This window comes from Narcine bancroftii, chromosome 4 (genome assembly GCF_036971445.1).
Source record: "Narcine bancroftii isolate sNarBan1 chromosome 4, sNarBan1.hap1, whole genome shotgun sequence".
NCBI lineage: Eukaryota > Metazoa > Chordata > Chondrichthyes > Torpediniformes > Narcinidae > Narcine > Narcine bancroftii.
In genome coordinates, this window is record NC_091472.1 from 101,156,649 (window position 1) to 101,173,344 (window position 16,696).

The 16,696-nt window shown below is 41.4% G+C and overlaps 1 protein-coding gene across 4 annotated transcripts in view; it reads left to right on the forward strand.

Annotated features, from left to right (window-relative positions):
- snx14 (sorting nexin 14) overlaps window positions 1–16,696 on the forward strand; it is a 227,463-nt gene that overhangs the window by 21,964 nt on the left and 188,803 nt on the right. For 2 of the 4 annotated variants that reach the window (XM_069932232.1, XM_069932234.1), the window contains exons 3-4: window positions 15,623–15,699; window positions 16,235–16,313. In XM_069932232.1, the coding sequence (XP_069788333.1) occupies window positions 15,623–15,699; window positions 16,235–16,313 (156 nt within the window). The remainder of the gene's footprint in view (window positions 1–15,622; window positions 15,700–16,234; window positions 16,314–16,696) is intronic. The other 2 variants (XM_069932233.1, XM_069932235.1) reach the window with 1 other exon arrangement.

Genomic DNA, 16,696 nt, shown 5'->3' on the forward strand with positions numbered 1-16,696 from the left:
CCTTCAATTTGCGTGTGGCCTCGGTTTGGCAGTGCATGAGGCCATTGACAGACATGTCAATATGAGAATGGCATGTGGAATTGAAATTGTTGGCCACTGGGAGGTCCTTGCTATTGCAGTGGACAGAGTGAAGGTGCTCAACAAAATAATCTCCCAGTCTGTGTCCAGGTTCACTGATGTTGGGGAGGCCGCAACATGAGCTCTGGATGCAGTAGATGACCCCTACAGATTAACATGAAGCGTTTCTTCACTGGAAGAACTGTTTGTAGATCTGTATTGTGGTGAAGGAAGAAATGTAGACACAGGTGTGGGTAATGGTTCATGGGAAGGAATAGACAAGGGAGTTCTGGAGGGAGCCGTCCCTATGGAAAGTGCAGAGTGTTGGGGAAGATGTTTGGTTGGGGGGGGGGTGGATTATGTTGTAGATGGGAGAAATTGTTGAGAGTAATATTTTAGATGCAGAGGATGGTGGGATGGTAGGTAATGATAAGGGGAATCATGTCCTTGTTCCGTCTCGGGGCAGGAGGTGCCAGGACAGATGAATGCGTTTGATGCTGAGTTGATGGATTAGAGGGTAAGCCATGTTCTTTTGGAGGAGGAGGACATCTGAGGTGTTCCGGAATGGAAGACATTATCCCAGAAAACACCTAATAAGGTCTTCCATTCCAGAAAACCCAGGATGAGGTCTTTCCCTCTCCTGAGGCTCTCTCTCTTTCTCGATCTGTCTCCTTTCCTCCAGCTCCCTACCCCATCTCCTTCCCTGTCCTATCATAGAGTTTCCCTCTCTCCCCTATCAGTTCATTTTTTTTCTTTTTACACTCTCACTTATACCAACATGACAATGTAATTGGCATGGTGCAATGCACCAAAGTGCTGGAGCTGTTATGCCAACTCATATTTTCCTTCATTTAAAAAAAAAGTACGAAACCCTCCCTATCCCATAACCCTCTATTTTTCTTTCATCCATGTATCTGTCTAAGAGTCTCTTACATGCCTCCACCACCATCCCTGGGTATTCTAGGCACCCATAACTCTGTGTTTAAAAAGAGCATTACCCCTGTCCACTCTATCTATGCCCTTCATAATATTGTAGACCTCTATCAAGTCTCTCATCCTACACTCCAAAGAGAAAAGCCCTAGCTCTGCTAACCTTGCCTCATGAGACTTGCTTCCCAATCCAGGCAACATTCTGGTAAATCTCCTCTGCACCCTCTCCATAGCTTCCATATCCTTCCTATAACAAGAACTGAACACAATTCTGTTAAGTGTGGTCTTTTTCAACTTTTATATTGGTTTTTGAAAAAAAAATATCATAGATACGTATAATATAATGTTCAGATTACAGTAAATTAAAATTACAGATAGTTAGCAATGGTAAACAAGATACATATAATCCATGTTATTGATTAAAAAGGAAAAGAAAAAAATCTATAACTAATCTAATTAAATTTCTAACCCCAACCTATATTATGAGCGATTACTATTGAAGTTAGGTGTCCACTACTAATTTCAAAATTAATAGTTCAGGGAAAAAAAATGAAAAAGGAAAAAAATTAATAAAGACTAAAATAAAATAATCTATAAATTATGAAAATAATTTAAAAAACCCCAAGGAGAAAAAAAAATGTAATACTCGTTTTAGAAGTTCATCAAATCTAATAATCATTGTGTTCGTCTGAGAGGGACAACATTTTTCCACTGCAGCAAAATGACCCTTCTCGCAATTGGTAGCAAAAGCAACCAGATGGGATTGAGATGGAGTCAAAATTAAGTCAATTGGTCCACCCATTCCAAAAATATCAATAAAAGGGCTTGGAGAGAGATTTATATCAAAAATTAAAGATACCTCTTTCCAGTAGTTACAAAGGAAGGGACATAACCAAAAGATATGATATAAAATACCTTCCTGAGATGCCCACTTATCACATTTAGAGAAAAAACACACAAATGCTGGAGAAGCTCAGCAAAGGTAAAGATAAACCACCAACGTTTCGGGCTTGAGCTCTTTATCAAGGTCTGGGGAACATGAAAGATGTCCGAACAGAAGGGGGGAGGGGTGGGTAGAAAATGATAGGTGGGGGGGGAGGAGTCTAGGCTAGGTGGAGAGAGAAAGGAAGTAGGAACTGGAATAACTAGTTAAGTGGGGGGGGGGGGGGAGGCAAGCTGATTAGTGGAATGCAGTGAACTTAATGTTCATGCCCTGGGGTTGGAGAGTGCCCAGATGAAAAATGAGGTGTTCCTTCAATCTGCAGGTGGTCAGGGTGGGGAAGTGTGAAAGGCCATGGACAGACTGTGAGCTTGAGAGTGTGTCTCAGAATTGAAATGGTTGGCTACAGGAGGTGGCTTTTGTTGCGGACGGAGAGGAGGTGTTGGGCGAAGTGATCTCCTAATCTGTGACCGGTCTCTCCGATGTCGAGAAGGCCACAGAGCAGAGGGTGCACCGGATTCAGTAAATGAGTTATTTGAAGGTACAGATGAAGTGTTGCTTCACCTGCAAGGTCTGTTTGGGACCTCGGACCGTGGTGAGGGAGGACGTGTGGATGCCAAAGGGGGCAATGGGTGGAGAGGGAAGAGTGCACAATGGAGTCATGGAAGAGAAAGAAAAATGTGTCTGGTGATGAGATCTTGTAGTAAGTACTAGATATTCTAGCATATAATGTGGAGGCTGGTGGGGTGGAAGCTGAGGACATGGGGGATGTTGTGTTTTTTGTTCCTAGGGGCAGGGGGTGAGTAAGGTAGATGAGCAGGGAATGGGGGAGATGTGGATGAGGGTCACATTAATAGTGGTGGAGGGGATGCCACCTTTGTGGAAGAAGGCAGACATTTAAGAGACTTTGGACTGGAAAACGTCATCTTGGGAGGAGATGCGGTCGAGATGGGGAAATTGAGAGAAGGGGATGGATTATTTGTAGGGGACAGGGTGTGAGGACGTGTAGTCCAGGTAGTTGTGGGAGTTATAAATGTCAATGGAGAGTCTGTCTCCTAAGATAGAGACAGAGAGATCCAGAAAAGGGAGAGAGATGGACCAGGTGGGTTTGAGGTCAGGGTGGAAAATGGCTGCGAAATTTATGAAATTGACGAGCTCGTTGTGGGTACATGAGGCCCACATGTACCGGAGGAAGAGTTGGGGGGCTCTTGCCTGTGTAGGTTTGTAGCATGATTTGCTCCACAAAACCCACAAACAGGCAGGCATAGCTGGGACCCATTTGGGTACCTATGGCTACTCCTTTAATTTGGAGGTAGAGGGATGAGTTAAAGGAAAGATTGTTAAGGTTGAGGACAAGTTCTGCCAGGTGGAGAAGGGTGGTGATGGAAGGTGATTGCTCAGGTCTGAGGTCCAGGAAAAAACGAAGTGCTTTAAGGCCTTCTGTGTGGGGAATGTAGGTGTAAAGGGATTGGACATCCATCGTGAAGATGAGGTGGTCCGGTTTGGGGAATCTGAAGTCTTGGAGGGGGTGGAGGGTGTGTGAGGTGTCGTGGATGTAGGTGGGGAGGGATTGAACTAGGGGAGAAAAGATGGAGTCCATGGGACTGCCTGATGGTGAGGTTTATGTATCTTGGGTAGAAGATAGAAATAGGTGGTGCGAGGATGGGAGACAATAAGGTTGGTTGCTTTGGAGGGGGGAGGGAAGGGAGAGGTGCCCAAAGTCGATGAGGTGAGAGATGGCGTTGGAGACAGTGGCTTGATGGGTGATGGTGGGGTCCTTTGGGAGGGGTTGATAGGAGGAGGTGTCTGAGAGGCGTTGACTGGCCTCAGCAAAGTAGAGGTTAGTGAGCCAGACTTCAACAGCATCACCCTTGTCTGCGGGTTTGATAGTGAGGTTAGGGTTGTTGTGGAGAGTGGAGTGTTCTGAAGAGATGAGGTTGGAGAAGGAGAGGGGGGTAGTGAAGTTGAGACGGTTGATGTCCCTGCAGCAGTTGGAGATTAAAAAAAAAGTCCAGAGTGGGCAGCTGGCCAGGAGGTCTTGAAGGGGGAGAAAGGGTCTTTGTGTGGGGGAGGGGGGGTAGTGTTGTTGAGTTGTGGCCAAAGTAGTGGGCCTGGAGGCGGAGGCGACAGAAGGTGTGGATGGAGGGGGACAAAGGTGAGACCTCTGCTGAGGATGGAGTGCTCCACCTCTGAGAGGGGAAGGTCAGAGGGAATAATTAAAACCAGGCAAAGGTCAGAGTGGAAGTCGGTGTGGTGGAGGGTGTGAGGGAGGGGGAGGGAGAAGGGAAGTGGGGGAGATTGGAGGGGGCAGGAATGTTGGGGGGATTGGCAAAGGGAGAAAGGTTGGGGAGTTGGAGGGGGGTAGGGAAGTGTGTGTGTGGAGGATGGGGGAGAGAGAATGGTAGGAGGGGTAGCCCAAGGGAGAGGGGAGAAAGGGGGAGAGGGGGGTAGTGGGAGGATGGAGAAGGAGGTGTGGGGGGGATTAAGTAAGTGGGATCCAATAGAGAGATCAGGCTCCAGATGCAGTCTGTGTCGGGAGCCATGTGGGACGAGTCAGTGAGAAAGGCTCCAGCATCTTTTGCAGGTCCAGTGCTGGAGATGGCAGTGGTGGTGTCAGAAGTTGCAGTGAGTAGGGGATCGGAGCCTGAGTTGGGGTGGGTGGCAGTGGGAGCTCTGTCGGTTGGCAACCGGGACCCGGGTTGAGGTGGACAGCTATGGTTTCTGGACCTCTGTCGGGTCAGCAACCTGGGCCCGGATCGGACATTTCTGGGTTCCCCCACACCTTGATGAAAGGCTCAGGCCTGAAATGTTGGTGATGTATTTTTACCTTGCAACATAAAGGCACTGTTTCAAGCATTTGTGTGTTTTTTCACTTTACTATGGTGTCAACAGAATCCTGTGTTTTAACCTTATCATATTTAGAGGATATATTGAGATAAAATTTAGCGAATTGAACTTTTAAATCGTGGGCCCTATGGACTACTTTAAATTGCAATAAGAAATGTCCAGCACAGAGAGAGGATGAAGGTACATTTTTCAAAATAGACTCCCATGTAGTTGTTGAAAGTCACAAATTTTCTTAATGTTAGATAAAGAACTATCATTAGATCTTAAAAATAGTTCATAAAGGGCTGAAAGTAGACCTTTCCGATCAGGTCTAAAATCATATACTTCCCAGATACGGAGCTTCCACAAGATTTAGATTTTAATCTTATCTGTAAATAGTGAAAAAAATTGTTGATATGATAAAGTTAAATTTAGAAGATAATTGCTCAGAGGAAGCAAAGTTTTGATCTATATAAAAGTCCAAAAAAGATTGAATACCCAACCTGGACCATTGAAGGTTTAAAAAAAAGGAATTATGTAAAATTTGACTAATTAATAAAAATCTTTGATAACCAAAGTGCTTTTTAAATTGGAAACAAATATGCAAAGTATGTATAACTACCAAATTATCAGTTCATTTGGAGAGCCAAAAAGGTAAATGTGCTCAAAGTATTGAGATAAGAGAATGTCTTTTAATGGATTTCATCTCTGTCAATCCATCTTGAGACACCTGAATATTCATTATGATATATCCAAATAATGATGTATCTAATGTTCATTGCCCAGTAATTCAGGTAATGCCAAGCCCCATTTCTTTTAGTATTTTGAAAGCATTTTTTTCAAACGGGGACACTTAATTTTCCATATAAAAGAGAAAATAAGTGAGTCCAATGAATGAAAAAAAGGATTTAGGAGCAAATACTGGGACAGCTTGAAAAACAGAAAAACTTCGGCAGGATGTTCACCTTAATAATATTGACCCTTGAAAGAGGAGACCATTGAGATAAGGATATCTTAACATGATTCAATAACGTAAGAAGATTTTCCTTAAACAAGTTATTAATCTTTCTAATAATAGTTATACCTAGATAATTGGTTTATAAAATTTTAAAAGGGATAGAGGGGTCAAAAGACTGAGAAATATTCACTCTTCTGCCAATTCAATTTGTAACCTGAGAATTGACCAAATTGATTGAGAAGTGCTAAGATCTTTGGAAAAGAATGGTCAGGATTGGATATATTTAGTTAAAGATCGTCAGCATAAAGAGATACTTTATGGATAGTTCCAGCCCTAGAGATGCCTGAAATATTAGCTGATTGCTGAAAAGCCAATGCTGGGGATTCCAAAGTCAAATTAAGTAAGAGTGGACTTAGAGGACAACCCTGTCTGGTTCCCCAAAATAGTTTGAGGTTTGGATTTAATTGAATTAGAAAAAAAATTGAAGCTTTAGGGGATTAATATATTAATTTAATCTATTTAACAAATTGGGAACCTCGGTTGAATTTCTGCAATACACAAAAAAGATATCTCCACTCAATCCTATCAAATGCTTTTTCAGCATTGAGAGAGAGAGAGAGACAGAGAGAGAGAGAGAGAGAGAGAGAGAGAGAGAGAGAGTATACATTCAGAAGACGAGCTAGTAGGGGAATAAATAATGCCTAAAAGTTGACAAACATTGAATTGTGAATAATGTTCTTTGATAAATCCTGTCTGATCCTCCGAAATTATGAGAGGCATTATATTTTGTAACCTGGAAGCCAGGATCTTGGATAAAATCTTAGCATCAAAATTTAGAAGAGACTGAGGGGCGTGGCAAGGTGGCGTAAAGGCAAGATGGCTATTCCACCTTCTCCTGACTTTAAGTTGTTTAAAATTAGTTAAAAATTATATTTTTAATTTTTTTTAAACAATAGTAAATTACTAAGGCAATAATGTAAAAAAAATCTAAGGCTCAACTTCAAAAGAAATTGCCATTTAAAAATACGGAAGAATTGAGGCCTACCTTTACAGTAGAATCCTCGGAGTCGATTTTGGTGATTCCTAAGGCCCAGAGGACTCCAGCCCGGCTGATTTTGACACCAGCGCCGCAAGATGGCGCCGGCACCTTGGTGAGTTCGACAGGGAGACCCGCAGCCCCGCGATCTTGCCGGGTGGCCTGGGGACACGTGGAATAGTGTTGGAAGATGCTCCGATGCGCCCCAATGCGTTGCGGGTCCGGGAGCTCCTTGACAAGGTGTGGGCTGCGGGGGAGCCTGAATGCCGGCACCCCGAAGAGGTCGGGGTGCCGGTGTCAGGTGTCCAGACCCACAGGCGCACTGTCAAAGCACCCACACCATCAGAAGAGGAGGAATTACTTACCTTTGCAGAATACGTCCAGCAGGGGGAGCCAGCAACCTATGAAGGTAAACCTGAAAAAGTGGAATTGGAACCTGAAATGGATTCAGTATTTACAGTTTTGGAAGGGATTGCCTATCAGATGGGTAATATGTCAAAACAAATATCAGATCAAATGAATCAAGGATTTATGGAGGTGAAAATGAAAATGCATACTTTATGTGAAGAAATGTCAAATATGAAGCAAGATATGAATGTAGTCAAAAGTGACATTAATAGATGTATAAAATCTGTTGATACTGTACAAGAAAATTTTAAGAAAATTGAGACAGCTTTTCCTGAGTGTCAAAGTCAAAGGGAGTGTAATAGAGAAAAAATAGAAAAAGTGGAAGGATCTTTCGTAGATTGGGGAATTCAAAAAATAAACTTATTGAAGAAGATTGATTGTTTGGAAAATCAGTTGGAGAAATTGTTGGTCTCCCAGAAGATATTGAAGGCTCTGATTCTATAAATTTTTTTAAACACTGGATCCCAGAAGTTTTGGGTAAAGAGTTCTTTCCTGAAGGTTTGGAGTTAAATAGGGCTCATAGAGCTCTGAGAAGAAAACCGCTTCCAGGACAACCGCCGATAGCAGTTTTGATTCGTTGTTTAAAATACCAGGATGGAGAAATTATTTTACGTATGGCAGTACAAAAAGCATGACAAAACCAATCCCCATTAATGGTTCAAAATAACAGAGTGCTTTTTTATGCTGATTTGAGTCAGGAAGTTATTCGTAGAAGGCGAGAATTCAATATGGCTAAAGATGATCTGTGGAGAAAAGGTTATAAGTTCGCTTTTCATTACCCTGCAATTTTGAAGGTATTTTATGGAAACTTTCAATTTCAACTTTTTGAAAATGATCATGGTGCCGTAGTTTTTACGAACTTCCTGCCGGAATTGAGAAGAAATGGTCGTTTTCCATCTTTGTCTCCTAAAGGGAGATGAAATGGAAATGGCAGCGGAAATGGAAAGAATGGAAAGAAAGAAGAAATACAGAATCCTCTTGATATCGAAGATCTGGAGCAATCGTTGGGTTTGGAGTTACTGGGTTGAAGATATGGACTATATTTGAATGTGTTTATATAATAAATATGTATCTGGCTGGGGGGGTGGTGGTGGATGACACCAAAAACTTTGTAAGTTATCTGCCACCAGTGGGTTTCCCACACCCAGTTTTTTTTTTAGGGTAATATTGCCTTTGAGTGGTTTTTTTGTGTGTTTTTTTTATTTTTGTTTCGATCTTTTTTTTTAGAGGGTTTGTTCCTCTTTTTTATTTTTGAAGGATTACATTAAAAGGGGAGCATTATTTTATAAAGTTTAATTTTTTAGTGTGTGTATTTACTAATAGTTAAAATAATGTCTAAACTGAACTTCACAACTTTTAATGTTCAGGGGTTAAATAATCCAATAAAGAGAAAGAGACTATTGGCGTGTATAAAAAAGATGAACATTGATATTGCTGTTTAACAAGAAACACATTTGACTAAGAAAGAACATTTGAAATTGAAAAGAGACTGGGTTGGTCAAATTTTTTATTCTTTTAATTCTAATGCAAAAGGAGTAGTGATTTTAATTCATAAGAACTTACCATTTAAATTGGAATCTACTGAAGGGCATGCTGATAGAGTTTTAAGAGTTAATTGTAAAATTTTTGTGGAATTTTGGACACTGTTTAATTTATTTGCACCCAATACAGATGATGAGCGGTTTATTTCAGAAGCTCTTTTCTTGTTAAATCAGGCTAATGAGAATATTTTAGTGGATGGTAATTTCAATTGTGTTTTGGATCTTTTATTAGATAGAAATCCGAAGAGTATAAGGAAGTCAAAGATAGCATTGCAACTTAATGCGTTAATGAAAGATTTAAATTTGGTAGATATTTGGAGAAAAGTTAATCCTACAGAGAAAAGACTTTTCTTTTTATTCTTTAAGGCATGACTTGTTTTCCAGAATTGATTTATTTTTGGCATCAGCACATCTTCAGGGTAGGGTGCTGCAAACTGAATATAAAAGTAGAGTTATATCAGATCATTCATTATTATTTTTCTCTTGTGAAAGTTCGGAGATAGTACGTTTGATGTATAGATGGAAGTTTAATGCAATGTTATTGAAAGAACCAGAATTTGTTAACTTTGTTAAAGAGCATATTTCTTTATTTTTGACCGAAAATGTTAATTCTGTAAAGAGTCATTTTGTAGTATGGGATGGTGTAAAAGCTTACTTGAGGGGACAGATCATTAGCTATTCTACGAAAGATAAGAAACAATATATGGCAGAAAGTTTACAGTTGGAAAATCAGATCGCTGAACTAGAGAAAGATTTTCAAAAAGATATAACAGAAGATTAAAAAAAACCATATTAGTGAAGTTAAAATTACGTTGTAATACTTTACAAACGTACCAGTTTGAGTGCTTAATTAATAGATCTAAACAACATTATTATGAGTTGGGGGAAAGGGCTCACAAGGTACTTGCCTAGCAATTGAAAGCTGAACAGGCATCTCGGACTATTAATGCTGTTAAGAATAATTCAATAATCACCTATAAGCCTCAGGAAATTAATGACCAGTTTTATTCATTTTATCAAAAATTATACACTTTTGAGGGGAAACAGGATAATGGTTCCATTGATTCTTACTTATTTAAATTAATGTTACCGGTACTAGATGAGAAAGATATTCAGGAGTTCGAACCACCATTTACGGATTTTAAAATCAATGAAGCTATTCAGGAAATGGTAAGTCCCCAGGAGATGATGGGAATTCATTTTATCAAAAATTATACACTTTTGAGGGGAAACAGGATAATGGTTCCATTGATTCTTACTTATTTAAATTAATGTTACCGGTACTAGATGAGAAAGATATTCAGGAGTTCGAACCTCCATTTACGGATTTTAAAATCAATGAAGCTATTCAGGAAATGGTAAGTCCCCAGGAGATGATGGGAATTCCTGTGGAATTCTATAAACATTTTAATGACGAATTTTCTAATATATTTGGGGAAGTGTTAAATCAAGTTACTGAAGATCAGAAATTACCAGAAGCGTGTTCGAGTGCTTTAATAACTGTTATCCCAAAGAAAGACAGAGATCCTTTACAAGTATCTTCATATTTCTTTATTGAATGTTGTCTATAAAATTATGACGAAAATATTAGCTAACAGACTTGCAAAATATTTACCTAAATTAGTACATATTGATCAAACAGGTTTTATTAAGAATAGAAATGCCTCAGATAATATACTTCAATTGCTTACTTTGATCAATGCATATCGGTGGCAACCTAATCATCCTATGCTAGTTGCACTAGATGCCGAAAAAGCTTTTGATAGGGTTGAGTGGGACTTTTTAATTTAAGGTATTAGAGAAATTTACATTTGGCCCTTTCTTTATTGGTTGGGTTAAGGCCTTATATATGAATCCGATTGCTAGGGTGGTGACAAATGGATAGACATCTTTACCTTTTAAATTGACTCGATCAACTCGTCAGGGCTACCCATTGTCACCAGCCCTATTTGCATTGGCTATAGAACTGTTAGCACAGGCTATTAGACAAAATGAGGATATTAGAGGGATGAGGATTAAGAATGAAGAATATAAAATTAATCTATTTGCAGATGATGTTTTGATATATGGACATTGTTGTAACAGTTACAGGAGTGTTTATCGAAATTTGGAGAATTGTCAGGATATAAAATTAACTGGGATAAAAGTGAAATTTTGCCAGTTGGAGTAGAAGATTATTCTGAATTTAAAAATATTACAAAATTAAGAAAATTAATCTATTTGCAGATGATGTTTTGATATATGGACATTGTTGTAACAGTTACAGGAGTGTTTATCGAAATTTGGAGAATTGTCAGGATATAAAGTTAACTGGGATAAAAGTGAAATTTTGCCAGTTGGAGTAGAAGATTATTCTGAATTTAAAAATATTACAAAATTAAGATGGACAAATAAAATCAAATACTTAGGTGAGTTTGTGGACAATGACTATCAATCGTTATATCAATTAAATTATGTACCAGTATTGAGATGGATTAAAGCAGACTTAATGAAATGGAAATATCTCCCATTAACTCTAATTGAGCAGTGTGGGCTCCTAGGCCAAAAGGACCTGTTACCATGTTGAATCTCTTTATATAAAAAAAATGAAAAAAAACTGCAAGGTATTGGCGAGACCACACCTGGGGTATTGCGGGCAGTTCTGGTCACCTCCTAAAGTAGAGATGACATTAAGAAATATTTATGGGTACATTACTAGGATCAGCAGGCTTGAATTAAAAGGTGTGCTGTGAATGCTATTACTTATTTTCCTGCCACCTCAGAAGCTGGAGAATGGGGGTAACTTTAAAGAGGTGTGCCAGATCAAGAGGAGCATAGATAAGGTGAATGGTCAGAGTAAAATTTGAAACTGGAGGGCATAAGTGCAAGGAAAGTGGGGAAAGATTTAAAAAGGGACCCGAGTGTGGTGGTTACATTGAATGAGCTGCTGCCAGAGGAAGTGGTCGAATCAAGGACAGTTACAACATTTAAAAGACATTTAGGCAAATGCATGGATAGGAAAGGTTTGAGGGATATAGATAATACGCAGACCAATTGGATTCACTTGGGTCAAATACTTTGGCATGGATGATTTGGGTCAGTGCCTAATTGTGCTGTAAACCTCTATGACTTTATGTATAAGGTATATACAAGAATGGGCAACTAAAGCGGCATCGTCTGCAAAGAGTAGTTCACGGACAAGTTTCTCTTGTGTCTTGGTGTGAGCTTGCAGGCGCCTCAGATTGAAGAGACTGCCATCCGTGCGGTACCGGATGTAAACAGCGTCTTCATTGTTGGGGTCTTTCATGGCTTGGTTCAGCATCATGCTGAAGAAGATTGAAAAGAGGGTTGGTGCGAGAACACAGCCTTGCTTCACGCCATTGTTAATGGAGAAGGGTTCAGAGAGCTCATTGCTGTATCTGACCCGACCTTGTTGGTTTTCGTGCAGTTGGATAATCATGTTGAGGAACTTTGGGGGACATCTGATGCGCTCTAGTATTTGCCAAAGCCCTTTCCTGCTCACGGTGTCGAAGGCTTTGGTGAGGTCAACAAAGGTGATGTAGAGTCCTTTGTTTTGTTCTCTGCACTTTTCTTGGAGCTGTCTGAGGGCAAAGACCATTTCAATAGTTCCTCTGTTTGCGCGAAAGCCGCACTGTGATTCTGGGAGAATATTCTCGGCAACACTAAGTATTATTCTATTTAGTAGAATCCTAGCGAAGATTTTGCTGCAATGGAGAGCAACGTGATTCCCCTGTAGTTTGAGCAGTCTGATTTCTCGCCTTTGTTTTTGTACAGGGTGATGATGGTGGCATCACGAAGATCCTGAGGCAGTTTACCTTGGTCCCAACAAAGCTTGAAAAACTCATGCAGTTTGGCATGCAGAGTTTTGCCGCCAGCCTTCCAGACTTCTGGGGGGATTCCATCCATACCTGCTGCTTTGCCACTTTTCAGTTGTTCGATTGCCTTATATGTCTCATCCAGGGTGGGAACCTCATCCAGCTCTAGCCTTAGGGGCTGTTGAGGGAGCTGGAGCAGGGCGGAATCTTGGACTGAGCGGTTGGCACTGAAAAGAGATTGGAAGTGTTCTGACCATCGGTTGAGGATGGAGATCTTGTCGCTGAGGAGGACTTTGCCGTCTGAGCTGCGCAGCGGGCTTTGGACTTGGGGTGAGGGGCCGTACACAGCCTTTAGAGCCTCGTAGAAACCCCTGAAGTCGCCAATGTCCGCGCTGAGCTGGGTTCGTTTGGCGAGGCTAGTCCACCACTCATTTTGGATCTCCCGGAGTTTGCGCTGAAGATGGCTGCATGAGCGACGGAAGGCTTGTTTCTTCTCTGGACAGGACGGCTTTGTAAGGTGAGCCTGGTGGGCAGCTCGCTTCTTTGCCAGCAGCTCCTGGATTTCCTGGCTGTTTTCGTCAAACCAGTCCTTGTTTTTCCTGGAGGAGAAGCCCAGTACCTCTTCAGTGGATTGCAGTATGGTAGTCTTCAACTGATCCCAGAGGGTTTCAGGGGACGTGAACTACTCTTTGCAGACGATGCCGCTTTAGTTGCCCATTCAGAGCCAGCTCTTCAGCGCTTGACGTCCTGCTTTGCGGAAACTGCCAAAATGTTTGGCCTGGAAGTCAGCCTGAAGAAAACTGAGGTCCTCCATCAGCCAGCTCCCCACCATGATTACCAGCCCCCCCACATCTCCATAGGGCACACAAAACTCAAAACGGTCAACCAGTTTACCTATCTCGGCTGCACCATTTCATCAGATGCAAGGATCGACAATGAGATAGACAACAGACTCGCCAAGGCAAATAGCGCCTTTGGAAGACTACACAAAAGAGTCTGGAAAAACAACCAACTGAAAAACCTCACAAAGATAAGCGTATACAGAGCCGTCGTCATACCCACACTCCTGTTCGGCTCCGAATCATGGGTCCTCTACCGGCACCACCTACGGCTCCTAGAACGCTTCCACCAGCGTTGTCTCCGCTCCATCCTCAACATCCATTGGAGCGCTTACATCCCTAACGTCGAAGTACTCGAGATGGCAGAGGTCGACAGCATCGAGTCCACGCTGCTGAAGATCCAGCTGTGCTGGATGGGTCACGTCTCCAGAATGGAGGACCATCGCCTTCCCAAGATCGTGTTATATGGCGAGCTCTCCACTGGCCACCGTGACAGAGGTGCACCAAAGAAAAGGTACAAGGACTGCCTAAAGAAATCTCTTGGTGCCTGCCACATTGACCACCGCCAGTGGGCTGATAACGCCTCAAACCGTGCATCTTGGCGCCTCACAGTTTGGCGGGCAGCAACCTCCTTTGAAGAAGACCGCAGAGCCCACCTCACTGACAAAAGGCAAAGGAGGAAAAACCCAACACCCAACCCCAACCAACCAATTTTCCCCTGCAACCGCTGCAATCGTGCCTGCCTTTCCCGCATCGGACTTGTCAGCCACAAACGAGCCTGCAGCTGACGTGGACTTTTTACCCCCTCCATAAATCTTCGTCCGCGAAGCCAAGCCAAAGATATACAAGAGCAGAGCAGACGATGAGTGTCCTCCAAAAATTGCTTCACTAGTAGCACAGGTCAGAATTGTGAACTCTGCCAGCACTATCATGGGCATTAGTCTTCAGTCCATTAATGACATCCTCAAGAGGCAGTGTCTCAAAAAAGCAACCTCTATCATCAAGGACCCTCACCATCAAGGCCACGCCATCTTCTCATTGCTTCCATCTGGAAGGAGGGATAGGAGCCTGAAGGTGAACACCCAACAGTACAAAAGCAACATCTTCCCCTCTGCCATCAGAATTCTGAAGGGATAATGAACCACAGGCACTACTTCACTTTTTCTCTTTTATTTATTTTTTAAAATGTAATTTATAGCAATTTTTGCACCTGTAATGAAGCTGCAAAAAATGAATTTTAAGACAAATATTCATGACAATAAATTCTGTTTCTGAACAAATCCTTTCCATCAATGACAAGGCACAAATCAGAAGTGCACTGGAATTCTTTGCCCTTGCCAGGATGAATGCAGCTCCAGCAATCAAGAACCTCCACTCCATGTAGGCAGGGCAGTTGAGTTGTTTGGCACCCATCCACCAAACTAAATATTCAACCCTCCACCACAGGAGATTCATGTGTGCTCCATCTATAACATGCTGAGTAGTTACTCTGTCAGCAGCTCCCAAATCTGCATCCTCTGGGACAGAGGACAAACTCTGCAGCCACATGAGAAAGTCACGACCTGCAGAGTTTCAAGCATCCTCCTGACAAGAAGTCCGATTGCTGGCGTCTCATTGCGTAATGATGAGCTTTCATCAGGACTGCAGGTGTTCAAGAAGGCAGTACACCACCAATTTTGCTGGTGCTGCTCGCAGTGCCCAACTCCTGGGGGAAAAATTGGAGGCTGGCTGATCAGTGGTGAGTGATTTTCATCCTGACCAACTAAGGTACATTTCTGCTGCATATGAGGCACAGATCAGCAGTGAAATGGATTTTTTTTTCTGCTTACTTGGATGGGTAAAACCCCAAACAAGAAAACATGTGACCAGCCTCTCATTGGGAAGATGGAAAGCAATGACATGACAGCACTTTTTAAACTGAGTTTGCACTCCTCGGGTAAGAGCTAAAGGCTCTTGGAACATCACTATGTTCAAGTCACAGATCAGTCTGACTTGATTGCATTTCATTGTTTATTCATAGTAACTGGGGAAAAATCTTGGAAGTCAGTTCCAAAGCGCCTTGTGGCTTCAGAGGTTAAGGAGCTGTTCATTGTGTGAGAGAAATGGACAGTAAATCATGTCTTTATTGGTGATTTCCAAGTTCATTTTTGTTACTCTTTTAAGTACCAATTGCTCATTTAATTTACCAGATTTGTAAATGTATTTAATTTGGTGGACGTTCTATTTCAAGCTTTGAATTTACATCTCTGATTTTGCTTTTATTTATTCACAGCAGCTGGAACAGCAAGAACTATTTCCCCAAGGTCATAGTTGTGCTGTCTGTGGGAAAATCAAATGTAAACGACATAAGTAAGTTATAGAAACACAAAAACTGCAGATATTGAAACCTTGATCTGTTGGAAGAACCCAGAGTTAGAAATGTCAGTCAATATTTTTGATAGGGGAAAAAGGGAGTAAGATTATGTATGTGAAGGGGGAAGTAAGTTGGAAAGGGGCCAAGAGGTGATAGGGTATTGGACAGAAAATGTGAAAGGTGGGGAGACCACTGGGAAGGGGAGAGGGAGTTGGTTAGAAAACTAAGTGAAGGAGCAGGTAAAGAGGCAGAAACAACGGAACCTAATTGAGATGGGGATTACCAAAAATTAGAAAAAAATGTTCTTGTTTAGGTTTCAGTCTGCCCAAGAGAAATATGATATGTTGCTCCTCAAGTTCACTTTTGGGTTCAAAAAGTGAATCAAAAATTTGTCTTGGGTGGAATTTTCAGTTGAAGCTATTCCTTTTCTCTTTCATTAGTATCACCTTTAGCGCATCTTATCGAAAAAAAATGTGAGAAACGTTTGTGACTCCAATATTTCTTTCTAACATGTATTTTATCTGTTGTCAGGGCCACACTGTTGTTGGAAAATTACCAACCTTGGCTGGGTTTGACAATTAGTTCAAAGGTGGATGCATCTCTATCTGAAGTAAGCTGTTCTATCTTTATATTAATCAGAAATGGTTGGGTTTCTCATATATCTTATGAACATCTATTCTTGGTGCTTTTAATATTTTCATTAAAATTTTATTCTAAATGAATTTTATTTGTTCTGGATGATATCATTAATTTGACACCATTTAAAGCAGATAGAAATCTTGCAATGGCATCAGCATGAATGCTGTTCACAAGTTCCAATGCACTTCCTGGAAAAAGGGAGTTGAAGTATGAGGATGTGGGAAATGGCATTGTCCAAAGATTGGTGAGCCACAATCCAATGGAATGGGGAAAGAGAAATTGATGAATGTCGGAACTTGTTGCTGAATTAATTTTTTTATTATAATTTTTTATTTTTCACACTGTGAACCATAT